The sequence below is a fragment of the Gadus chalcogrammus genome, chromosome 16 (assembly GCF_026213295.1).
Source record: "Gadus chalcogrammus isolate NIFS_2021 chromosome 16, NIFS_Gcha_1.0, whole genome shotgun sequence".
Lineage (NCBI taxonomy): Eukaryota > Metazoa > Chordata > Actinopteri > Gadiformes > Gadidae > Gadus > Gadus chalcogrammus.
The window spans coordinates 6,619,484-6,645,625 of record NC_079427.1 but is presented as its reverse complement, the minus strand read 5'-3'; the positions used below and the strand labels follow the sequence as shown (position 1 = coordinate 6,645,625).

At 46.7% G+C, this 26,142-nt stretch overlaps 5 protein-coding genes across 5 annotated transcripts; all 5 read left to right on the top strand.

Annotated features, from left to right (window-relative positions):
• Positions 1 to 10,503: 10,503 nt before the first annotated feature.
• Positions 10,504 to 11,960, top strand: LOC130405894 (claudin-4-like). The gene has a single exon (XM_056611196.1). The coding sequence runs from the start codon at positions 10,594 to 10,596 to the stop codon at positions 11,215 to 11,217; it is 624 nt and encodes a 207-aa protein (XP_056467171.1). The 5' UTR covers positions 10,504 to 10,593; the 3' UTR covers positions 11,218 to 11,960.
• A 1,310-nt stretch (positions 11,961 to 13,270) lies between these two features.
• Positions 13,271 to 15,262, top strand: LOC130405891 (claudin-4-like). Its single transcript, XM_056611194.1, has one exon. The coding sequence runs from the start codon at positions 13,329 to 13,331 to the stop codon at positions 13,962 to 13,964; it is 636 nt and encodes a 211-aa protein (XP_056467169.1). The 5' UTR covers positions 13,271 to 13,328; the 3' UTR covers positions 13,965 to 15,262.
• A 573-nt stretch (positions 15,263 to 15,835) lies between these two features.
• Positions 15,836 to 17,194, top strand: LOC130405884 (claudin-4-like). Its single transcript, XM_056611188.1, has one exon. It carries the CDS (start codon positions 16,005 to 16,007, stop codon positions 16,758 to 16,760), a length of 756 nt encoding a protein of 251 aa, XP_056467163.1. The 5' UTR covers positions 15,836 to 16,004; the 3' UTR covers positions 16,761 to 17,194.
• Positions 17,195 to 17,868: 674 nt separating this feature from the next.
• On the top strand, positions 17,869 to 19,423 carry LOC130405890 (claudin-4-like). The gene has a single exon (XM_056611193.1). It carries the CDS (start codon positions 17,964 to 17,966, stop codon positions 18,597 to 18,599), a length of 636 nt encoding a protein of 211 aa, XP_056467168.1. The 5' UTR covers positions 17,869 to 17,963; the 3' UTR covers positions 18,600 to 19,423.
• Positions 19,424 to 22,066: 2,643 nt separating this feature from the next.
• Positions 22,067 to 26,059, top strand: LOC130405311 (uncharacterized). Its single transcript, XM_056610364.1, has 3 exons — positions 22,067 to 22,711; positions 23,808 to 23,823; positions 24,368 to 26,059. Exons 1-3 carry the CDS (start codon positions 22,067 to 22,069, stop codon positions 25,132 to 25,134), a joined length of 1,428 nt encoding a protein of 475 aa, XP_056466339.1. The 3' UTR covers positions 25,135 to 26,059.
• The last annotated feature ends 83 nt before the right edge of the window (positions 26,060 to 26,142 follow it).

Sequence of the window (26,142 nt, the reverse complement as noted above, 5' to 3'; positions counted from 1 at the left end):
GGGGGGCTGCGGAGGGGCGGCGGGCCCGGGGAGAGGCTCTGGTCCTGGGCACCGCGCTGGAGGATAGAGGCTCCCTCTGTTTGGGCTCGGCCCCTCCGGAGTCGGGAAGGCGATATGGGATCTCAGCGGCTCCGGTTGTGAGGCGGCGAGCGGGTGAGGAGGAAGGGGAGAGGGTGAGAGGCGACCTTCTTTATATTGCAAAGAAGGGTGAAGGTGGAGTCAAGTTAAGCTGGCACCCTGTTTACTTCTCAATCACATTTGCATTCGGGGACAAGAGGGGGGGGGGCGGGGGGGGCGGGGGACAGGGGGGTCGGGATGAGTTGATGGACAGGTCTTTGGGTAGCCCCCCCTCCAACCCAAGGCCACACACTGATAAACACACAAACACACACACACAAACAAACGCATACAAACACACACACAAACAAACGCATCCATACACACACACACACACACGCACGCACGCACGCACGCACGCACACACACACACACACATACACAAACAAACGCATACAAACACACACAAACAAACGCATCCATACACACACACACACACACGCACGCACGCACGCACGCACGCACGCACGCACACACACACACACACACACACACAAACAAACCCATACATACACACACACACACACACACACACACACACACACACACACACACACACACACACACACACACACACACACACACAAGCACACACACGCACACACACGCACACACACACACACACACACACACACACATGCACAAACGACTTCTGAATAATTGTAAGTCCTCAATCACATCTATAGCCTATCCAAACAGCATCCAGTCCACATCGAAATCAGATCCAAACTTATTCGCTATTTCAATCCCTTTCTGATTCAGGGAGCACTTTCTTGGATCAGGAATATGATACAGAGAATCATGGAGCCAATCGGCTGCTCCTTATTCAAATGCTAAGAAAGTGACTCTGTGTGTTTGTGTGTGTGTGTGTGGGGGGGGGGGGGGGGGGGGGGGGTCATGTGACCACCTGAGAGAAAACGCCAACTCATCTTGTGAATAAGATCCCCTGGCGAGGAAACAATGGCCGACCTTGTCTAGTGACGCCAGGTACAGAGAGCTACCGACACAGGACCAAATCTCAGCTCTCTCTTCTCGGAAAACTCAAAGACATGATTGCATTCAAGGGGCAGGATAGTGTCTCCCTGCCACAAAGCTACTGGGTTCGATCCCCGATGTCTCCCCAGTCTATCTGTAGGCATCCCTCAAAGAGATGGCTCCCCACCTACCTCATTAATGACGTGGCAAAAAAGCTGAAATCACAGTAAATCGCTTTGGATTAAAGCGTCAACTAAGTAGCAATTAGTAATATTATTCAATAATAATAGAAAGATTCTTCGAGATGATCATGTGTGATAATGAGTGAATAAAATGCTTTGCACAGATCCTTTGCTTGTTGGCTTTGAATTATATGTTAGCCCTCACCTCACTGTCCTGAATGTAAACACAAAGCAGACTTGTGGAGGTGAGTCACCTTTGGGATGAACTTACTGCAGTCAAGATGCCGAATTTTGTCAACGCTGCACTTCTAAATAGGAGTTGGTTAAGGTGATCATTTGTGAAAGGGTGTTGGTTCTGAAATTGCACCCAATTATTGTGCAAGAAAGTTGGCAACAACAGCTGAAAGTACACTGTGTTACCGAAACCCATCTCTATGTTCATACAGAAACATAACTTTGAAATCTCTTTACAAAAAAACCCACAAAATAGATGTTAAATAGACACACGAAACTGCTTAATGCCCGATTTTGAGGAAGAAGAAACCCTCATCACGTTGACAGAAAGGAAACAGGGAACTTTGGTTGGTTGAAGGGGGCGGTTCTTTACTATAGTTTCAGAACCTTGTTGACATTCAGACAGACAATCAATGCCGGTGTCGCTCCCGGGTAGAGCTGTCAGGGTTGACCCGGTCTGAGGCTCTTCCTGCCAGGGTCGGAGGTCATCGAGGGTCATGATCGCCGCGGTGTGCATCACACGCATCATAACATCGGACCGCGTGATTGTTACCAAGTGCTGGAGGGGTTCAAAGACTGGCTGATAAGGACTGCTTTGGTCAGTGATCCCTCCACATTCTGTATAAAACACACCATTGGGGGGCAGGCTAGTGTAGTCTAGTGCAGGGATGGGAAACTTTCATGATAAAGAGGGCCACGATTCTTCATCATCACCATCAGAGGTCCATGTGACTGTGCACTTCAACTAAACGTCAACTGCGAGAAGCTACACATTTTTGAATTTGTTGGATATGATTTCCTGTATTCTGGTGCATTTTGGGGATGGCCACTACCAACAAAATCTTCCAGATTCGTAACCTATGTATGGTATGTTGATTGAACCAACATACATTCATTTCATGTTTTCCATGCTCAAACAGCCACATGATTGGTTAGTATTTTGATCAGTGCAAAGGGCTCACATACATCATCGTTCAATGATGTCACAAAACTGAAAAACAGTGGCCCAACATTAAGTGCAACAACTCAATGAACTCAAACCCAACAAGCATGATATTCTCTTCAGGGCAGTTGTAGTAGTTGTAGTGGCGACTTAATCGGAAATCTTTCACGACTGATGTCGCTTCTAAGCAAACTAGACACATTTGGTTTGCCTTTGAATTGTATGAACAGATACTCTGCTTTTCTTCTTCCTTGACCAAGTTTTCTGTAACTCTATTCTTTTTTCTATTCTATCTTTATATATTTTTTTAATTAAATATAAATTATGTGCGGGCCTGAGGTGAGGATGGCCCGCACATGAGATTAAGTTTTTAAATATCTGGTCTCGATATATTTAGAAACCTAATCATATCTAAGCAAACTCATCAAAGCAGAAGCGAGTATCCAAATGTCAGTATCCTTGCTACGTCTAGGCTACACAATGTTGTGATGTTAACCACGTATTTTCATCCGTTTTGGCTGCTGCATTGGAATAACAAATACATTTGAATAAAGAGTAGAAGGCTATCTGGGATGGTTATGCAACGAAATCGAATGCATGCCCCTATGTTTCTTTTCTTCTAATAGCAGCTATCATGAAATGAGGAAAGAACGGTAGAACAGGGAAGTTTTCTTTGAGCTCTTTAGACTGTGCAAGATGGCTGTAACCCTTCCTGTAAGCACAGCCTCTTGGGACACACTTTCTCCACACTGAAACTGATTAAATAAATAGGAAATGACACATTGTTTTGCACTTCGTTGTACCATTGATATTTTTGACACACTGTAGGTTGTACCCTGTACTGGATTTTTTATTTTTCATTTTTTATGGCCCTACCTCCCGCACGCTTGTACAAAACAAATGTTTATATGATTTTAATGATTTAGGGCATAAGCTCCATCAATTTAAGATAGTTTGACAGAAAAATACAGACTGGTGAAATCAAAAACTCTTGTACAAATTAAATGTTTGATGGTTTTAAAGTAAAGTAAAGTTTTGTGCCCCTCTTATTAAAGACTGGCCCCTCCTTGGCCCCCCTAGTAATGTGTCTAGAACCGCCACTGATGCAGGCGCATTAAACGAAGACGGGGAGCGATGGTGTGATATACGAGAGGAACTTTCCTCACGTGCCAAGCCGCGAACGAACCAGCTTGGCATTGTAAAAAGGCTTTTGACCTATTTTGGGAGGCGGTACCGAGGTTGGGAATTTAACCCTTTGAGTACCGCATGAGGCGCTATTTTTTCGTTTCAACCTGAATATTGGTGGGGACATTTCAGTCGCCATTTGACATTGGTGAGGACACGTCTTTAGGTCCCCACGCAAATCTACGCCACTGAACCTCACCAAAATAACCCTGGCAATATCCCTAATCCTAACCATAAGCCTAGCTTTAACATGATCTCCAACCCAAATCCTAACTCCCACCCTTACCTTACACCAATGTGCTCCGAACAGTCTGTGAAGAACCAACCGTACGTCAGCTGATTAGCCGAAAGGGCATTTGATAGAGAGCTGGTACCAGTCGGAGCCTGCTGCCGATGAAGTAGGGGCACACACACACAAATACACACTTACACAGACACACACACGTACACACCCACACACACACACACACACACACACACACACACACACACACACACACACACACACACACACACACACACACACACACACACACACACACACACACACACACACACACACACACACCCACACAAATGCAAGTATCCACACATAGGACTACACATGCACACAGACACTACAAGTAAACACATGCGAACAAGCAAGCATGCGCACACACACCCTGCACTGCTATTATGTATCAAATATAAAACCTGACAGATTCATGATCCCTGCATGGAGATTACTGACACCTTGTGGTGCTGGATGCTAACAAACTGTGGAAGGGTTTTCTCTCAAACACAAGATTAATGCTAAAAAGACATAAACATCGATGAAAAGTTTCTATGCAAGGTCCGTAATCAATCCAAGCATGCCAATAGCATTCTCTGAGGCATCTTGACAACGTTTTTTTTGTTTGCTGTTTTGAGCTGTTGTGTTTCTTGTGGGGGGGGGGGGGGGAGTTGGAACAGCACTGGGTGAAACCGTGAAGGTTTAAAGAAACCGCTCTTACACTTTACTGCACTCTCATTGGCTCCTGTCAGCTTGCATCGTTCAAAACCGGAGCGGTGGGGGTATGGGCGGAGGTTTGTGTCGGTTGGTGTGACCTTAAGTAACACCTGTTTTACCTGAGTTTCCTCCTCTCAATGTCAGCAGTGAGGGAGCCCTCCAACTCTCAGCGTGCTGCTGGTCAGCGTGTGGTGAGTTAGGGGGCTTCCCGACTGCTTAGATGGCCCACAGCACGGCAGAATAGTCTGGAACACCACAGTCCCGACCACAACATTCAAAGCACATTATTATAAAGCTGTCTTACAAGCAATTTCCGCAAGAATACAAGCGAATAACATTTGTTGGAAATGTGTATTAAAAAGGACTAAGAATTGCATTTGGAATGAAGACTCAATAAAGCTAATCACAACTAGCTTTGCTAGTTGGCTAGTTAGTTAGTTGACATAAATGTAAACACCAACAACTTTCAAGGATTTTGTAACCTATGGCAGGAATATGCATTCAATCCCATCCCATCCCTGAGGCACACCCCGGGGTTCTGGGTTCGAATACTGATGTACAGTCCGGTTCTGAAAAGGTTCTGGGTTCGAAAATACTGATGTAAGGTCAGGACACCGGCGTTGTCTGTCTGTTTGAATGTTTGTGAGTCAACAAGGTTCTGAAACTATACTAAAGAACCGCCCCCTCCCACCAACCAGAGTTCACTGTTCCCGTTTCTGTCGACGTGATGAGTGTTTCTTCACCCTGGTGTAATGCCCTGACTGACCATTGGCCGTGGCTGGGAGTCATGTCTCTCTATGTCCTTGTAAGCGTCTCTGAGACAAAGTGTCCAATGACTCAGTAGTCGGTGGTAAGAGAGCCGCAGCCCTGCGTGTGTCTGCTTGTGCCGCGCGGCGATGCACCTGCCGTGGGAGAGGAAACCAGTCCCACCGGTTTCTACACACTGCTACAGGTGTCTCAGCACGTACCGACACATTCGCATACACACACACACACACACACACACACACACACACACACACACACACACACACACACACACACACACACACACACACACACACACACACACACAGACACTTAAATATAAACACATACACACGCAAGCACATACACACACACACACACACACACACACACACACACACACACACACACACACACACACACACACACACAGACAGACACTCAAATATAAACACATACACACGCAAGCACATACACACACACACATACACACACACACACACACACACACACACACACACACACACTCAAATATAAACCCATACACACGCAAGCACACACACACACACACACGCATACACATACTGAGAGTGTACACACACGCACACGCATACATACAAACAAACACACACACACACACGCACATAATATAGCATTTTCACATACACACTTACACACACATACTGATGACAAGCAATACAACGAAAAAGAAAAAGAGAAAAGGGAGGAAGATAAAGAGGTTGAGTAATCTTTCCATTGGATAGTGTGTGTGTGTGTGTGTGTGTGTGTGTGTGTGTGTGTGTGTGTGTGTGTGTGTGTGTGTGTGTGTGTGTGTGTGTGTGTGTGTGTGTGTGTGTGTGTGAGTGTGTGCGTATTACCGGGTTGCAACAGATCATTCAAATGCATGACTTACAGATTGACATCAGACCCTCCAGAGACAGGGTCCGAGGACAGGAGGACCCCCCCTGTAGGTCCCGGTCCGGCCCGGAGGGACCACTAGGCCAGGGCCAGGGGGGACCTGTGGGATCTGCATGGTTCATAGATAAGTTTGATTGCATTGGACCTTTATTTAAAAAATGGTAAAATAAACATCATCAAACACATCAGTGGCTTCTTCTCGGCTCACAGGCCCCAGAATCCTTTAGGGAGCTGTTTAATGTGAGAGGAAATGAGGTCACAGCCGCATGGTTTCAGGGAACGACAACTGAAGACCTCACAAGGTGCCGGATGTGGACTTTGTGACTTTGTAAACATCTGAACCAAACGCTTCATTTGTCCTGCTTGTCTCACTAACCTTGTTCATAGTCAGGCTGTTAGTCTACACGTAGTTGATTAAAGGATTTAAAGACACGTATTCACAAAAGCTCTCATATGTTCAAATGGAGGAAAAACACATAGGCTATGTACACCTGTCGTTCCCCCCCCCCCCCCCCCATTTCCATAAATAGCTTCCTTTGTGTTTCACGGATATAGAAATGAATAACTGAAAAGCCCTGCGGGCAAAATTCTACAAAGGTGCCTGCGTCCAAATACAATGTGGCAATCCCTTGGTTACACCTCAACTGACACACAACCGGAATATTCCAGACCTTCAAATCCTCCATGCGCCATGCTTCTTGATCTCCAGTGTATTGCACAGCATGTGCAGTTTTACATAATTACTGTTCAAACACATTTAGGACAGATGTACGTCAGCAATGCAGTTCCTCCCGATCGCTTTGAGTCAAAAGACAATAGTACCAATAGTATTTGACGCACATAATTAAACAGCGTAACATTTGGATTGGATGGATTTGCGAAAATTAAATCAGACACAAACTAAAAGTGAAATGTAAATATCCTCACATCTCATCTCAGAGCTCTTTCAAACAAAGAAAACTCATGTCATCTGGAATCTAGTTGTATGATGTGTGTGCGTGGGTATGTTTGTGTGTGTGTGTGTGTGTGTGTTTTTATTTCTGTGTGTGTGTGTGTGTATGTGTGTGTTTGATTGTTCCTGCGTTTGTGTGTGTGTTTGTTTATGTGTGTGTGTCTTCGTGTCACAACAGGTATGAGTCATGAGTCCTGACCTGTCGACAACTCCGACTTCCGAGTGAAACTGTGCCACCGTTTCCCCATAATGGCCCCCTGTGACACGCAGTGATGACATCACACACCAAACACAGACCTGAGTCTATTGCTCGTATAGAAACTGCCCACGCCTCGGATCCAATCGATAGACTTGTCTGTCATCAAAACACCCAATTATAGAATGAATCAAATTTATTTGAGCATGTTATTGGTTATTATTGTGACTGGGACGGTCCCTTGTACCTCTCTTACCTTCCCCACTTTAAGGTTTCCCCTTGCGTAAAATGAAAAGAATGTGAAAGTAATAAAAGTCTGAATTGAAGTGTCATGTTTTACGAGATTGTCCAACAAACTCGATCAAAATACTGTAAGGACGCGTTGAAGGTCCCTTTGAGCCTCCTCTGCTCTGAACCTATCAGAGCGCGGTGACTGGTGTGTCTGTTTTGGCCCTGTGTCTCGACTCGACGTGCTGGGAGTGAACCAGCCGGTTAAACCAACGAGGCGAGCCCCTGGGGTTGCAACGGTGCCTGTCCCTTACCAGCCTGCTCACACTCGTCCTCCTTGCTCCTCTCGGCTTTCACACGCTTTCTGAAGGTAAAACGTACAATGACCACCAGTTTACATGTGCCTCTGCACACAACGTTTTGACACTATCAACATACCACACCACAGTAGTTTTGGGTCGGCTCATTGCTAAGAATCACTAATCTGTGAGTGTGGGATCTTTATGTGCCCTTTTAAACCTTTTAATGATTACTTTTTCACCCACAACGCACCATTAAATATCTAAAGTGAATACTATGAGTCAGCCAACTCCTGCGCCTCCATCTGTCTACCAGGCGAACCCCAAGGTCGGGGAACACTGACCTAAAGACAAAGACTGATCAGTTCACTGCATTGTCATTTACACAAGTGCACGAGAACAAGAGTGCACTAGTACACAAGTGCACTGATTTGCCTGAGACAATGCATTCTTGCAGTCACAGTTTCCTGTGCAGGTGACACGGAAAAAATACAAATTTCTCGAATTCTCATTATTAAATGATCCTGTACCAGTCACGTTGTATTATGAGTGTTGCGGCTCAAAGGTCCCTTCGGTGGACACCGGACATCAAGAGGCCTGCACACACACATGTGTGTGTGTTTGTGTTATTCACTGTAACAGACAAGTGAAGAAGACAGTAGTCTTAGTGTGGCGGTCACGCAGCCATGGCGCCGCGAAGGAATCTCCACGCAGGAAGCTCTGATCTCCCCCCCCCCACCCCCCCCCCCCCCCTATCTCCCTTCACTGCCTTAATTGTAGACATTCCTGTGTGATATACCCGCGCGTGGAACCCGATCGCCGCGTCGCTGGGCTCCGGTGGTTCTAATGAACCACCGGGGGTAAAATAGAGCCATTCTTGTCCAAACGGCAGTTTCTGGCCCACAAACACTGCTCCCATTCAGGTCCTCAGACAATCTGATTCTCTTTAATTCTCTTTACCCCCCCCCCGCCCCCCCCCCCGACCCTCAAACCACTCTCACTGGTCCTTTCGACGGTTTTCTTTTCTTCTTTTTCTCCTCTTCTGTACATCAGTCTAGCAACCGACATCACATCATTTATTTATTTTTACTTTGCTGTTGTGGAAACATCTCCTTGTGGTTCTCGCCTTGCTACAACTATGGACACCTGGCGAGAGTGAGCTGTCCTAGACACACGGCCTGAAGAGCACCCCCACACACACACACACACACACACACACACACACACACACACACACACACACACACACACACACACACACACACACACTCACATACACACACGCGTGTTCTTCACACAGCGGCCGCTCCAGGGATCGATTGAACATCTCACCTTAAGGTCAGGAGCGATCCCTTTTACTTCTCTGTGCGGTTGTCATGTCTGCGTTCTCTGAGTACCCGGTGAGAGAGGGTAGGCTGTCTTGATGGGCTTAAATGCTAGTTTAATCGTGGTCTGTGGTTGTGTTTTGACCCTTAGAAGTGTGCTGAACAATGTTGAGCAAGTTGGGTGATCAAATATTATGTCATTTTAAGGATGTGATCATTATGGTCAAAGTTATCGCTTCTTTGTAAACCCAATGTTGGCTTGCCTAGCACCTGCATTTCTTCTATTCGAACCTCCGCTTCTCTTTTGCTGGGATCTTATTAGTTTAGAAATTAGCTCAAGTAAAAGCGGAACAGTTTATATTTCTCTGAAAGAATAGATGGGAAAGAGGAACAGAGAGGAAAGGAAGAGGTTTGAATGGCATGATAGAAACGATGGTCAGATCTTCAGGAGAAAAAAGGGAAATGACTGAAACGTTATTCAAGCCTTAACTTGACTGAACTAATTCACCCAGTGGTCTCATGTTTTTGACTGCATCACTCATTTAAAATAAACATTTAATGCATCAGACATTTTATATGACCGTCATGTGTATTTTGTTTTGCTCCTGTCTTAATCAAAGAATAATTCCACAACTTCAAACTGTATCTTTGTGAATAATACTAGGCCACCGTGTCATAAGGGCGTTATAGAATTCACAGCGATCTCAATTGCACAGTTTTCCATGAAAGTACCCTTTTCCTTGTGAACACAGGGGAATGCTTTCCTACAGCTGTGATTAAAGTACCATACACGTTTTTAAACACTCCTATGTATTCCTATGTATGGTGACAAAGACAATAACGTGGCTAATCCAAAAGCACAAAGGAGTTACAAAATGGCGTACTACGATAATGGTTATATAATCCTGAGGGTGTGTCGAGGAGTTTGGGAAGCTTCACTGAACCAAAGTAACGTGTGAGTCAGTGTGTTAGCGGTATCACCTGAACCCGTTACGGTACAGGAGAAGACAAAACCTGGCATGATGACACATGCCCTGGGGGGGGGGAGGGGGGTGGGGGTGGTACACACACGTCACAAAACAGCGTGACTGTGAGTGTGTGTGAGAGTGTGTATATGTGTGCGTGTCTGTGGGGGTGTGTGTGTTAAGCCCCACCTCGAGGTTAACAAATAAAAGACCCGTTCCAACCTTTTCCTAAACATTAACTCTCTGGAATCCTTTCAACCAGGACGTGGCTGATCTCACACACGTTAACCGGTTTTCATTCTTTGCGAGGACAAATAACAAAAGCTTTCTAAAGGGATCATGGCAGCGGCCGGCTTGCAGATTCTGGGCATCGCCCTGGGCCTTATCGGCGTGATCGGGGCCATCGTTACGTGCGCCATCCCCATGTGGCGGGTGACCGCCTTCATCGGGCAGAACATCGTCACGGCGCAGACCACCAACGAGGGCATCTGGATGACCTGCGTGGTGCAGAGCACGGGCCAGATGCAGTGCAAGGTCTACGACTCCATGCTGGCTCTGAGCAGCGACCTGCAGGCGGCCCGCGCCCTCATGATCATCTCCATCCTCGTGGGCGTCATGGCCATACTGCTGTCCGTGGCCGGAGGCAAGTGCACCAACTGCGTGGAGGACGAGGGCGCCAAGGCGAAGATCGCCATCGCGGCCGGCGTGATGTTCATCATCGCCGGCATCATGTGTCTGGTCCCCGTCTGCTGGACGGCCAGCACGGTGGTCAGGAACTTCTACAACCCCCTGGTGATGGGCTCCCAGAAGAAGGAACTGGGCGCGGCGCTCTTCATCGGCTGGGGCGCGTCCGGCCTGCTCCTCGTGGGCGGGGCCTTGCTGTGCGCCAACTGCCCCCCCAAGGATAACTACGCCGCCAAGTACTCGGGAGCCAGGTCCGGCGTGTCCAAGGACTACGTCTGAGAATCACGGAGGGGAAAACCCGGCCAGTTTTGAGGAAGACACGAGCCGAAAGGAGAGACTGAAACGGACTTGGAGAGAAAAAAAGGGAATTAAGTGTTGTGCCAAATCTGCTGTGTGTTGTGTGTGTGTGTGTGATGGGAAGTCTGATCTTCGCATGGCGTGTTTTAGCAGTGTATTTCAAGTGTAGCTGGACCATTGTATGCTGAGCTCCGAAGACAAATGAGGGATCAGGGTGATGTTCTGTATCGGAGATCGGGTGACAAGAATTATCGCCCAAACAACCGAGTCGAGTAAAGGAGTGCGGTGACGTGACACACACGAGACCCACCAATTTCAAATGTTCATTGTTGAGTTTCTACTGTGTCTGCTTTGAAATATTTCAATCATGTTTTGTTTTTTTATATAAGTCGTTTGTGCACATACTGGGGTCACAAAAGTGTAAATAAATAATTATTTTTTAAACTTCAATGTCTTCTTTGCTTTCTGAGTAAATGCAACACAGTTAAAGGTGCACAGAGGCAAATAGTGTGTGTCAACTGCCCCCCCAAGGACAACTACACCGCCAGGTACTCTGGCTCCCTTGGAAAAAAAGGATTGTGCCAATCTGTTGTGTGTTGTGTGTGTGTTGTGAGGTGTGTTGTACGCATGGCGTGTTTGAGCACAAAAGTATAAATAAAGAATTATTTTTTAAACATCAATGTCTTATTTGCTTTCTGAGTAAATGCAACACAGTTGAACTTCTTAAAGTTTAGCTGTCTCATCAGGAAACTTCATGAGACTTTAGATCTTTATCTTTGCATTCTAGTATTCAGCTGACTAATATTTAAATCGATTTTGTAGATGTAACAGTGCAAGTAGTCATGAATACAGCAGATGCATTGTTTTCTAAAGGAAGAAACAAAGAAAACTGTACTATTACTAAGTAATAGTACAGCTTCTAAATATTTACTCTCATATTCGAAAAGAAAAACACAATTGTAAGAAAGAATGTGCATTGGAGTAAACAGCAAAACGACAAGAATTCCTTGAACGGACCCAAACCTAAATTATCTCTTACAATGTTGGCTGAATATGGCATACATGCAGTCGTCTGGCCTGCATTTTTACCCGATTGACCTAAATTAAAAGTGAGGCTGAAAATATTCCAATAACCACATCAATTCAACTGCAGCACAAATGGGCGCAGCTGGTTCAATCTCACAACACACACACTGTCTGCCAGGTTCAGGTGGCTGATGTCCCCCGGCACCAGCCCAGCCTCCACCTGCTGGGGTCTGCTCTGTGCTGTACGTAACTTACACAATAGGTGGAGATACCTGATGTGCCCCGTAGAGGGACTGGATAGCTCTTCCTCTTGGCAAATGTATGTATGCTGTATCGGACATCTGTATGTCATGCTTTAAATCGTACAGCCGGGAGAACCCTGGAAGACTTTAACCAAAATGCCTTTTTGAATGAAAGTGTAACAGAATTTCAATGCAAAATATGGTTAAATCTATGACCTGGGTGATTTCTGCCAAAGCCAACCGAGATGTACATTTTTACAACATATTAACACCATTGTTACGGCTTTTGCGTCACTGTTCTTTACATATTCTTTCTCCACCAAGTGTCTCTACATGGTTGACTCAAGTTTGGATTGGATATTATTTCAGTGATACATTGTGTGTAACGTGTGAGTGGTGATTATATAAGTGATTGTATTCACCCAAAATACAGTTAAAGCATCTCAATTAAACTAAAAGATTCCTATTATTGTTAAAAAAAAAAGTAATGCCTTCCTTGTGTACCCGGACTTCCAAGGCACACTGAATGGTACACCAAGCACAAGATAAAAATGCCACTGCTTTATCTGACCTTTCCATCTTAGTAATCTATTAGGTTGGCTTTGTTGGCGGTCATTGGATCTCTGTTTGTGTGTAAACAAAGCATCCGGCCAATAGGAGTTGAGGATCGAGTTTTCAAATACCCTCATGTCTAGCTACCCCCATCTCCCACCTAGCATCTATAAAACCACTCCCAGTGTTTCCCCCACACATCCTCTCTGCCAGGATCGCCGTGGACATCTGTGGTCGGACATTGCTCCCTCGGAAAGCCTCTCAGACCCCAACATGGTATCTCAGGGGATCCAGATCATGGGCTTCTCCCTGGCGCTGATTGGCTGGTTCCTGGTCATCATCGTGTGCGCCTTGCCCATGTGGAGCGTGACCGCCTTCATCGGCGCCAACATCGTGACGGCACAGACGATCTGGGAGGGCATGTGGATGACCTGCGTGGTGCAGAGCACGGGCCAGATGCAGTGCAAGGTCTACGACTCCATGCTGGCTCTGTCCCAGGACCTGCAGGCGGCCCGCGCCATGGTGGTCATCTCCATCCTCCTCGGCGTCATCGGCACCTTCCTCTTCGTCGCCGGCGGGAAGTGCACCACGTGCATCGCTGAGGAGCGCTCCAAGGCCAAGGCGTGCATCGCCGCCGGGGTCCTGTTCATCGCGGCGGGCCTGCTCTGCCTCATCCCCGTGTCGTGGTCGGCCAACACCATCGTTAGGAACTTCTACAGCCCGGGGGTTCTGAACAGCCAGAGGCGCGAGCTGGGGGCGGCGCTGTACATCGGGTGGGGCGCGGGCGTCATGTTGGTGCTGGGAGGGGCGCTTCTGTGCTGGAACTGCCCGGCCAAGGATGAGGTGCCAAAGTACAGCCCCAGATACCTGCCCCCCCAGTCCAGATCCTCGTCCCGAGAATACGTCTAGGGCACGGCGATGGCACATCCAGGTTCGGTTCCAGGAAACGGGTTTTAGGCTTTGGGCGCAGAAGCAACGGTTTCACAGAGGTGGATTTTGAGTCCTGCAATCCTGAATCAGTAACACTTGAGAAGAGAAGACCTGGAATTTTGGATGTTCAACAGGCCTGGTCGTCGCTGACTTAGCACTTGCGCACGGTTGAGTCGTTATACATTTTAATTGCGACGTGCATGTGGTTTTTATATTCAACAGAATGACAGCAATATACGGCGAAGATACAATCCTTGATTACATCGTCGTCAATGCCTTTATCAAACAATATTCATGACCATCTGTTAAGGAGATGTTTGATTCCCAGCTGAGAGGATTTGTGCTGGGAGGAGCTTGTATGTTCTGGTTGCACGAGTGCTCTTCGCTCCTCGCCTGATTGCAGAAACTAATTAGCCTTTGTGATTCGGACCGGTGTCCCATTCAAGGGGTCAGCCTGCCTTACCCCCCCCCCCCCCCCTCCATAAACCCCCTGATTAGATCCCAAACTGGGAGGGGAAATCAAAACCAATGGATAGACGACATGGAAGATTTGTTGATTGATGATGTCATATTCATAGTTTGTTGTTGTTTGACAAACGTTACAAACAAAAGACAGAAAAATCTTTCCAATATTTTTTATATTTTCTCTAAAGTTTCTAAAGGATAGTAAAATAGTTATACTCTCACCCTAACCCATCATCAATTTGTTAGATTGATGAACTCAACATAAATCGTCTGTTGTTCTCCAAAACAAACCTTTAAACCAAAAAACTAAAAATGTCTTTCAAGTATGTGTCTGTAGCATAGTAGAAACGGTTGTTTCCATTGTGTTTTCATGTTTAAATTGTTTTTCTTCAAGCTGTTTTGCTAGTGTTGTAACTGTAAATAAACCTTAACAATCGGTGTGAGGACTGAAAACATATCCTCTTACAAGTACCATGAAGAACAAGAAAATCCTGTTGTACACTGTTCAATGGCTGGAAGGTTATGTTTCAAATTCATTTATAAATAATAAATAAATTATTAAAATGTTGTTTGTTTAAATGTTTATCTGTCGGTTAGTAAATATCTTACACAATTAAACCTTTCAAAATAGTGTTCTTCAACAGCAAAATGCAAGCAAATCAAATAATTAAATAATACAGACACTTTAAACCTAGATTAGTGTGCTTGTGCTTTCCTTGTACTTCCTGCTATTGAATTTCTTGATATATTGTCACCTAATAAATGGAAAGTATTCAGGACAAAATGGCTTCCCGTAGATTCCATCTCGAAATCTGGTCCGACAAGAAACTCCCGGTCCTATAGTTGTAAACATTCTTCTTTCAGAACATCAAGAAGGGTTATAAGATTCAAACATTCTGGCACTCATTCCATCTACGGCTAACAGCTGAAACACAATATATTTAATCAGCAACTAGTACTAGAGATTGATTTACTATACTTGGTACTATATTTCCTCATCATTGATGGGATGGGAGGTCGTTGACTGTTGTTTTGATCGGAGTCAAGACGGATCCATAACAAATTTGAATCTCATCAGTTAAGCCCTCTGTGAGAAAGTGGACCAAAATGGAGGTACTTATAATGGACGGCCATCGTTAGGGTCACGACCGGTTTCAGGTGGGAGGTACCATTCGCTCTTAAGACCAAGACAATGCACTGCAAGCTCCACCTCCGTCTTGTATGTTGCTGCCAATAAAGAGAAGGAGAGAGAGAGAGAGAGTGAGAGAGAGAGAGAGAGAGAGAGAGAGAGAGAGAGAGAGAGAGAGAGAGAGAGAGAGAGAGAGAGAGAGAGAGAGAGAGAGAGAGAGAGGGGGGGAGACCAACAGAGAGAAAGAGGAATCTTGTTATGCAGGAACAACTCACCTGATGACAACACACCCTGCACTCCTGGCCATTCTGAGACAAGCCCTCGCCGAGGACACTGCGACACTTCAACACATCCCCAGCACCGCGGAGCATCTGGACCGAGGTCCCTGAACCAGACGCCTCTACCCAGACACCGCCCCCTCCGCCATGGGGAGGATAGGAAAGGAAGTGGCCGGCCAGGTGGTGAGCTTCATCGGCCTGTCCTTGGTGGCGGTCACCTGTGGCATCCCCATGTGGAGGACCACGTCGTTTATCGGCGCCAACATCGTGACGGGGCAGACCATCTGGGACGGCCTGTGGATGAACTGCGTCCAGCAGAGCACGGGCCAGATGCAGTGCAGGCTCAGCGAGAATGTGATCCAGCTCAGCGCGGACCTGCAGGCCGCCAGGGCCCTGGTCATCATCTCCCTCATCGCCGGCTTCATCGGCTTCATGCTCACCTTCGTCGGGGCCAAGTGCATGGGCTGCCTGGAGACCGACGCGTCCAGGTCCAAGGTGGTGATCCTGGGCGGCTGCCTCATCATCTTCTCAGCCATCCTGGTCCTCATCCCTGTGTGCTGGTCCGCCGCCATCACCGTCGCAGACTACCGGAACCCCCTGACCATCGAGACTCAGAGGAGGGAGATCGGCGCGTCCATCTACATCGGCTGGGCGGCCGCGGCGCTGCTTCTGGTCGGGGGCATCACTCTCACGACCTCCTGCCCGCCGCAGAAGAAGATGTACGGATACCCGGGCTACGGACCCCCACCGATGTACCCCTACCCGGGGGCACCGATGCCCAATCCTGGCAACTATGGTCCGGTCTACGCCCCGCCGTCGAGGGTCTATTCTGGAACAGGCTCCTATGGGCCGAGCAAACCTTATGGAGCCCCCACAGTGAACTCTGGCACACAGTACCTGTAGCAGGGCTGACATGGCCTTGTAGAAATACTCTGTGAATTAAGACTTTTAAACTGATCGTTAACCAGGAAGCCGTGTGGCTGCTGCTTTGCTAAGGTGGCAGAGAAATTTAGAGACTTTATATTGAAATATCTGCATGAGACTGAGACTGTGGAATCGGTGATGTGATTATTTTGAAATGTAATTATTGCAAACCTTTGATCATTTTTGAAGTTCTTGAAAATAATTTCCTCATCGATAGGATGAGTAATGTTTACCAAACATTGTCTTCTTTTGCATCAGGAGATGAGATTGGAAACAGTTTGACTTGTGATCTAATGGCACTGTATATATTGTTGTAACATATTAAAAACAATTTAAAGAAAACAATTTTCCTGTGCAAAGAAACATTTGTGAAGTGTGAGTGTTTTATCCAATAAAATAAACTTGAAAATATGAATCTCAAATCTGTTCCATTCCATTTATTTATGTATTCATTTCAATGTAAAATCATAAAATATTAAAAAGAAAATGATCATTCGAAAATATTAAATTTAACAACTATATGATGATAGTAATAATACGGTCAATGTATAAGGCTATATAAATGCCATTAAAAAAAAAAAAAAAAAGCATACAAAACAAATAAGACAAGCGGCTCAGAGAGGTGAAAAACTTAAAAACTAACAAATATAAAATGTTGAAAACAACACAAACATTAAAAACTAAAAATATAAAATAAAAAAAAAGCCTAGTTTGTTGATTCAGAATCCCCTGTGTGTCAGTTATCTGAACTTAACCCGTACCCGGCTTTCGGTGTCTCGGCACACCGCGTCCGCCACACCTTGACCAGTTCCCTTTTTGGAGCGGAATCAATGGCCGAAACCTGCACTGCCAGTTCCCCTATCCATCAGCCAACTGTCCGGTGGAAATGTTTCAAGTAACCATTTCCGGAGCTGATCCCGATCTCATCGAAACCACCCCCTTTGGTATGCTAATTATGAGAAAAATCTGGCGGGGCAGAAAACAACCTGGGTTTCAGGTCGACGCAAAGGGACATTGGCTCCGCCTACTCAGAAAAGACGCCTTTAAAAGGGATACAAAAGTCTCACATTGCACTCACAACTCAGCTTGACAACCTTGCAGGACCCACCTTAACCCTACAAGGCTCCCATATCTGCTCCGGCGTCCATTCAACCTACCAGCCCACCCACCGGACGATCAACCATGGTGTCAATGGGACGCCAAATGCTTGGCTTCTGCCTGGCCATCATCGGCGCGGTCGGGACCATCATCGTCTGCGCTCTGCCCATGTGGAAGGTGACCGCCTTCATCGGGGCCAACATCATCACGGCGCAGGTCATCTGGGAGGGCCTGTGGATGAACTGCGTGGTCCAGAGCACGGGGCAGATGCAGTGCAAGATCTACGACTCGCTGCTGCAGCTGCCGCAGGACCTGCAGGCCGCCAGAGCGCTGGTGGTCGTCTCCATCATCGCCGGGGCCTTCGGGGTGCTCCTGGGCATCGCCGGGGGCAAGTGCACCAACTTTGTGGAGGAAGAGCGGGCCAAGTCCAGGGTGGCCATCGCCGCCGGGGTCATCTTCATCATCGCCGGCGTGCTCGTCCTCATTCCCGTGAGCTGGTCGGCCAACACCATCATCCAGAACTTTTACAACCCCATCCTCACCAACCCTCAGCGGAGGGAGATGGGGGCCGCGCTGTACATCGGCTGGGCCTGCGCCGGCCTGCTGATCCTGGGAGGGGCCCTTCTTTGCAGCTCCTGCCCCCCCAAAGAGGACGCGCCGGAGTACCCAGTGAAGTACTCCCAAGCCCGATCAAACGCCACCAGCCGGGCCTACGTCTAAGGACGCCACGCTTAAAGACGATTCAGAGAAGCTATTTAATTAAGATATATACACCTTCGTGACCTTTGTGGCTCTGGAACAGGTCCAGGACAACACTGACCTTTCAAAATGGGACATGTGATTTCCAATTTTTGAAGTCACTTTCTCTGTGACGAAAGAGAATGATTGTTCAGAGGACGACGCAACTGTTGGGGGTTTGATCGGGCCCCCAAAGGGTGGGAAACCTAACCGACTGCGACGAGCGCCATGCTATGCTACCTGTGTACTGAATATACAATACACACATGTTGGACTTGTTTGATTTTAAAACCAACGTCTGTGACAACTGTGATGAAGAAATTGTCTTTCTTTGGTTAAGAATTGTATGTACATATTGTTTGACTTTTACTAATGTTATATTGCTATCATTCACAAGTCCATTGTGTTTCGTATACATGCATATCATACTGTTTATTTTTTATTAAAAAATCTTTCATTCACCCAATATTGGTTGCCTGTTTGGTCTGTCTTATCATTTGCTGTGAAAGTCTCACCATGACACAAGTGCCAGTTAATTTTCATTAATATCTTAAAATATTGATTCACTAGTCTCCAGAAAGGTTGATCTCAGGATTTTACCTCTTTCACCTCTAAAATTCAGCTGGTCATGCTCATTCAAAGACCTGCCTTTTTTAAAGTGTCAGTAGGATTTCAATCTGACTCCACAAATGACCTAGCTGCTCAGTGTGAGAAGGAAGTTACACCAGAGTAATATATTTATGTACATTTTTGTATGTTTAGACGACGACTTTGTTGATTCATGATCAGAACCAAGTTACTGAACCGTTCCTTACTGTGGAATGTCCACCTGGCATTCACTAAATAAAGTGACGATTGTGAATACTTTCAGCTTTACAACTCTCTTCTAAACAACAATTACAAATGTCTTAAGAAGGAACAACGTAGTGAGGATGTATATAGTATTTAGCAATCACACACACACTGGGTTAAGTTAGTCAAAGCTGTGGATAAAAGGGGACAGGAGTGCAACAGATCTCATGTCATATGGCTAGTCTTCTCCTTTCATGGGAGAAAAACAACCACCAATGAAAGGAGAATGTTCCCAAACCAGTCCGGGCTCACTGGGTGACCCTGTAGAGGCGTGCCCGGCATAGTGGTGGATAATGTCAAAACCCTGCTACGCAAACAACACAGTTTCACTGTAGTTCAGAACATCAATGATTCAGAATGTAGAAGGAAAGGTGGATGGTTGTGTACATCTGGATGTTCATCGATTATTGTTTACATCTTTCCCATGAAATCGTTTTGTCAGTTAAAAAACATTTATTTGTTTACAATTATTGACCTCTCTCACAACTCCCTAGTCTCTGTAATGGCCGCTTGGGTGGTGAAAGGTGGGGAATGTATCCTCCCTGCCGTTCATTCAGCAGAAGCCCAACCTATCTTCTTTCCTAGTATGGCGTTTCCTGGCGTTTTTCAAGACACTCTGTATCATCTTGGCTCGGAAACTCCATTGTGTTCTCACTGAATTACTCGCTCATTCCTAATTGCTTGCGTAATGACTCCAGCTATCACTTTAGTATTCCTTTTTGTTTGCGACATGGTTTCCACGACAATATGTTTTTTGTTCCCTGTACCACACTTTGGCCTGCTAGTGTTGGCCTGTGTCGTCACCACCTTGATTAATGACAAGGAGGCCAAAGTCAATGCTTATTTCTAACAGATCCCCCAGACCAGTGCAGGGAAAACCCCTCCTGAGCAATCAGCCCCGCTCAGCCAGGGGGGTCCTCCCCACCCACGCAGATCCCCTTTCCACTGAGGAACATCAAAGACCCTGATGGAAGTGTTTGTTGTTTGGATGTTTGTACCTGACGTATGGGAAAGTCTGTCTATCATCATGAGTTGCAGCTATTCATTGAGACAGACATGACAATAGCTGATTAGGTTTCTATTTAGATTGGCCACATGATCCGTTTCACTGTGCACACATTAGTCCTACATTTTTTTCTGTGTTTGACACTTGGCACGTTTGATAAACTCAGCACAAGTCTATGAAAGTAAAGGAAGAACCAGTTCTCACCTGAAACAACACTCCTTTTCCTGTTAAAGAGATGATCTCACCGCTCATGTCAGCTTAAACTCTGGGCAAACACAATACATGGTTGCTTGCTAGTTAGTAGGTTAGTTGGTTTGTTAGTTAGATGGTTCTTGGTTAGTAGTTAGTCAGCTATCTATATGAGTGTAAGAGGGTGAATCCATGTTTGTGAAACCTGGTATTCATTATGTTGAGAGATAAGTATAAATAAAAGTGTTGATGTGCAGGAGAGAAATTATTGAAACATAGGCCTAGTCATCCAAAGTTCATCAAAAATGTGAAGCAATTCATGTCTGATAGATATATTCTTACAAACAGGGATTTGGTACACCCCAGCAGGTTGAATACCTGTTACTGAATGTCCATTTTTTTGTTTATTCGAAAGTTTTGGGTTTCTTTTTTTATTCAATTTGGGTTTACGGTGGGGAGAGTGGTCTGCTCTGTTGTGGAAACTTGTCTTATCAGGCGAAACCGGGAGCATTTGGAGTGGTCATGTGATTCCGTTCTGGGAATGTAACGAAAAAACATCTCCAACCACGCCCAGCCTTTCGGTTACAGCGAGGACGGTTTCTGTCGTCGTTTTCCTTTACTTCTTTTTTTTTTTTTTTTTTTTTCAGTTAATTCGTGTCTACTCTTGGATCGGAGTAAAATTTTGCGATTGAACAAAAAATCCTTTCACTTGACAACTTTCAATAACATTACAACCTATGAAACATACAATTTGTCATACTGATGAAAATACATTGATTTACGGTTTAGTTTTTAAGTACATCATTTGCATTTTCATGAAGAGCATTATTCTAGCGAAAATACTGTGTCTCTGATGGCACACTGACCCCTAGTGGCTCGTCTTTGACAAACTAACCAAACCTACACAAGATTTCCCAAGAGAAAGGAGTACCTTCAAAACATCTGGGGAAATTGTTGTTTCATTTATATTCAGGTCGAGAAATGATGCTCTACCTACAGTGTTTGGTGTCATGAAATGTACAATAGACACATTTAATGCCATTATATCAAGGCAAAGATAAATAAATACATAAAACTGCAGGGATATCATATTGTTTCCATTTGTGTTAATTCCAATGGCTGTTCCTGATTTGCTAAAAGGAGTCCCAGTAACAATGTAAATATTCATTGATTTATTTCTCCCTCTCTCTCTCTGTCTCCCTTCCTTCCCTCTCTCCCCAAACGCTCTCTCCTGCTCCCGCTTTCTCCCCCAACTCATTCTCTCCGTCTCCCTCCTCCATCTCTCCCTTCTTTCCCTCCCTCCCTCTACTCTCTCACCCTCCCCTCCTCTATCTCCCTCAGGAGTGACCTCCCCAAACCACCACCACCACCACCTCCACCTCCTCCAGCCACCCCCACCACCATGGGCCTGGAAGAGCTGGGCTTCACCCTGTCCATGCTGGGCGTGGCCGGCATCATTCTGATCTGCGGGCTGCCCATGTGGAAGGTGACGGCCTTCATCGGCACCCACCTGGTGGTCATGCAGGTGTTCTGGGAGGGCCTGTGGATGACGTGCGTCAGCGAGTACACGGGCCAGATGCAGTGCAAGATCTACGACGCCCTGCTGGACCTGGAGCCCGACCTGCAGGCCGCCAGGGGCCTGGTGTGCATCAGCCTGGTGCTGGGCTGCCTGGCCTTCCTGCTCTTCCTGCTGGGGGCCCGCTGCACCAACTGCCTGGGCCACGCGCGCGCCAAGGGCCGGGTGGTGGCGGCGGCGGGCCTGGTGTTCGCCCTGAGCGCGCTCGCCACCCTGGTGGCCGTGTCCTGGACGGCCAACGGCATCGTCAGGGACTTCCGCAACCCGCGCGTCCCCGACGTGCTGAAGAAGGAGCTGGGGGCCGCCATCTACATCGGCTGGGTGACCGGCGGCCTGCTGCTGTGCGGGGGGGCGCTGATGTGCGGCAGCTGCCCCCCGCCCGCCACCAGGGCGGGGGGGGGTTCTGGCGGGTACAGGCGGGCGGCGCGGACCACCCGCACCTCGCACAGCGGCTACGCCTTCAAGAACTACGTGTGATAAATGGGGGTGGGGGGGTGGGGAGGGGGGGATTCTATTCGAACATCCATCATCGGCATTACAGCCTAATTTTATGTACATGGATCTGCTGAAATGTCTAAGATGCAGAAAATAAAATGGCAATGGAATGACAGAATTGGTTAAAGTAAGAGAAGATGTTATTTGTATAGATCCCACGTTGATTTGACGGATTATAGTGTTTATTTGCTTTCCGAACCCCCTTATCACTTTCAGCCCACCTTTCCTTTGAAATAAACCCTCAAATATTTCAGGTAACTAACCCTCGACAAACATTGAGCATGGGCTCATGGGAAATGTAGTTAGAACTCCCATAATGCCATCCCCTTTGCTTCAAACCTCAGCAGCCAATGCAGCATGTGGAATTTTGCATGGTTGTTCAAATTAGTATAACATACTCATAGAGGCCAGTAGAAAAAACATAATGTTAGTACGACTTAGAGGGTTTTTTGTGATTCACTTCAGGGAATTGCAAATAAAGGTTTAATAGAGCTGCTGTTGTTTTTATGTTTTTTGTATTTGCATCAGTTGGAGATGTTTTGCATAACAATGGGAATCCGAAGGAGTGTCTGCGTGTCTTTCAGCTGAGTCACCGCACAAAGACTTCATGGAAACATGAAGCGCGTCCTTCTATTTGAGGGAACGCTCCTCATTCTCCCGTTATATGAGGTTGTGGCGCTTCAACGTTAAAACAAAGCGCTCAGCCAGAAGCCCCAACACAGGCTCATCTTTGTCCCACTGCTGATCTCAACGGAGAGAGAGAGAGAGAGGCTGAGATTGTTATAAAGGCAGAGCAGAGCAAACATGGGATTTCCCTACTGCTGTTCCAGAGTCCCACCCATGTGGGCTAACTGGTTTTGCTACATGCATGTAGCAGTGCTGTAACCAGCCCAGGCTCAAGGGAACACACACACACCCATCTGTGTGTTCTCTCTCTCTCCCTCAAACAAACACACAAACACAGTCATGGCGATTCCTTTATGAGATATTGCGTCTAGGACGGATGAGACTTCTAAATCTGAAAAAGCACACAATAGCGAAGTGATTACTTGTTTATGTATGCATACACCAGTCTCCTCTCCAGCAGAGTGAGCCCAGTTTCCAACACCCGTTTAACACTGTTGCCACCTCAACACATGGATTTTTCCACATATCATGTGAGGGAAATGTTGAGTTTTACTCATATATATATATATATAGGGGGGTCCTTGTGACAGGTTCAGCTCAGGCAAAAGTTAAGCAAAGGGGAACTTACAAATGGGGGGGGGGGGGGGGGGGGGGGGGGGGCTAGATAACAAAACCTGAAGGAAACAAAGCTTGAATTATTACAACTAAACTAAATATGTTATATTTTCCATCAAATCACACACACACAAACTCAAAATCAGTGATTTGGTCTAGACATGTCCAAACATGTCCAAACCTTGATAATCTCTTGTGTCCCCTCATCCCTTTCCCTGTGCGTTTCTTCAACACACATACACACACACACACGCACACACACACACACGCACACACGCACACGCACACATGCACGCACTCAGAGCTGCTGAATTTATTTCTTCCTCGCTACCTCTCCCTCTCTCTCTCTTTATCATCCTAACACACAGCCACACACACACTAAAACACAGAACCCGCCCTCCGCTCTGAGCAGCTGTTTCTGGTTGGCAGCGCCGTGCCGGGAGCGAGGAATCAGCAGCAGCGGCGGCCCGGACAAGTCATGGATCGCTGGCTGGAACGGACCGCACTGGGCCTGGGCGTCACCGGTTGGCTGTGCAGCATCTTCACCCGCTGCCTGTCGCTCTGGAAGGTGAGCGGCACCGTTGACAACGTCACCGCCACCCTGCCCGCGTACTGGGACGGGGTGTGGTTGGATTGGGACCACTGGGACCTGGCGCATGACGGGAGTCTCCATTGCTCATTTTACCAGAGACTCATGTCGCTCTCTGGAAACTTCCGCACGTGGAGGGCGCTGGTCGGGGCTGCGATAGGAGCCGGCGCGTTCGCCGTGGCAGTGGGAACCGCGGGGATTGTGTGGTTCCCAACGCGTGGTCAGGTGAAGCTGGCGTCCGGAGCGCTCTTTGTTGTGTCCGGGATACTGTTGTTGGTTCCCATGGCCTGGACGTGTCACCACACCAGTCAGCCTCTAGAGGGCGCCAAAGATCTGCAGCGCGACTGGGGCCCTGCGCTCTACCTCGGCTGGATCTCCTTTGCGTTGATGGTCGCCGGGGGCGCGTTTCTGCTAACCCGGTGCCCACCACGGTCTCAAGAGCCCGTTGGGTCGGTGCCGGTGAGCAGGTACCCGCAGCAGGAGGAGAGTGAAAACCCTCTGAGCACCATCCATAGAACAACGTTTACCAACAGCCAGTACAACAGGGCTCACTCTGAGCCCATCTGATGATTCAAGTATGTTCAACTATATGGACTCTTATGGGTAACCACACTAGGCCTACCTGTGGAATGAAAAGCAGACCCCGTTGTCCTTGTTTAAACAGCAGGAGAGGCCTAATGATGTCTGCATAATACAGCACAAGTCTGTTTTTGCCTATGTCAAACCGTTATTGTGCCTAATTGTTCATGGGTTACCGGAAATATGCCACTTCCTATACACGTTTAACATTCCAAACTACTTCCATGGGAATAACAATTATGTGTGATACTAAAATAGTTGGTCATATATCTATACTTTGTATATGTAGGAGGGGTAGCTGTCATGCATAGCATGTTGGTTTTAAATGTAATTTGCTCTTCTAAAGAGTAGGCCTATTCTGTGTCATTATGATGCCATTATCCTAGCCTAATGGCATTTAAGATGAAGCCTTGCCATACACCGTGAGGTGCCTTATAATATGGAGTGAGATGTTCAAGCTGTATGTTAAATTCAATGGAAATATTGTACATGCGCTTTTGGGAGTTTACTTAGAATGCTGTTTACATGTAATATACCAAACCTGATTAATATATTGTGTGGCCTTGTCCTAAATATGGTTCCAGAGTAATATTAGCTTTTTTTTTACAGCTGCCATACAAAGTTTAAATAAGAGTGGCAAACACTACAGTGTGAAACAGGGTGTCTGGTATAAGTGGAGGATTGATGGTTCAACACTCAGGACCTCCAAGTGGGAAGACTCCTTGTGCTAATGCTTACCCCCAAATAACCCAACCTCCAGCATGTGTTTTGAGCAGGGATTAGTGAATGAATGTCCTCTGGTCTTGCTGGTGTGCTAACAGGTAACAGGGCTAATCTTACATTGAGCTATCACTGTGTTGTTGGGTCTCTCTCTCTCTCTCTCTCTCTCTCTGTGGAATTAAACTTGACATGAAACGTGTGGGTGTCTCTTTCTCAATACTGGTGTCCCCGGATGTTCAAAGCCTTGTCGTATCAAAGGATATAGCCACCGGTTCT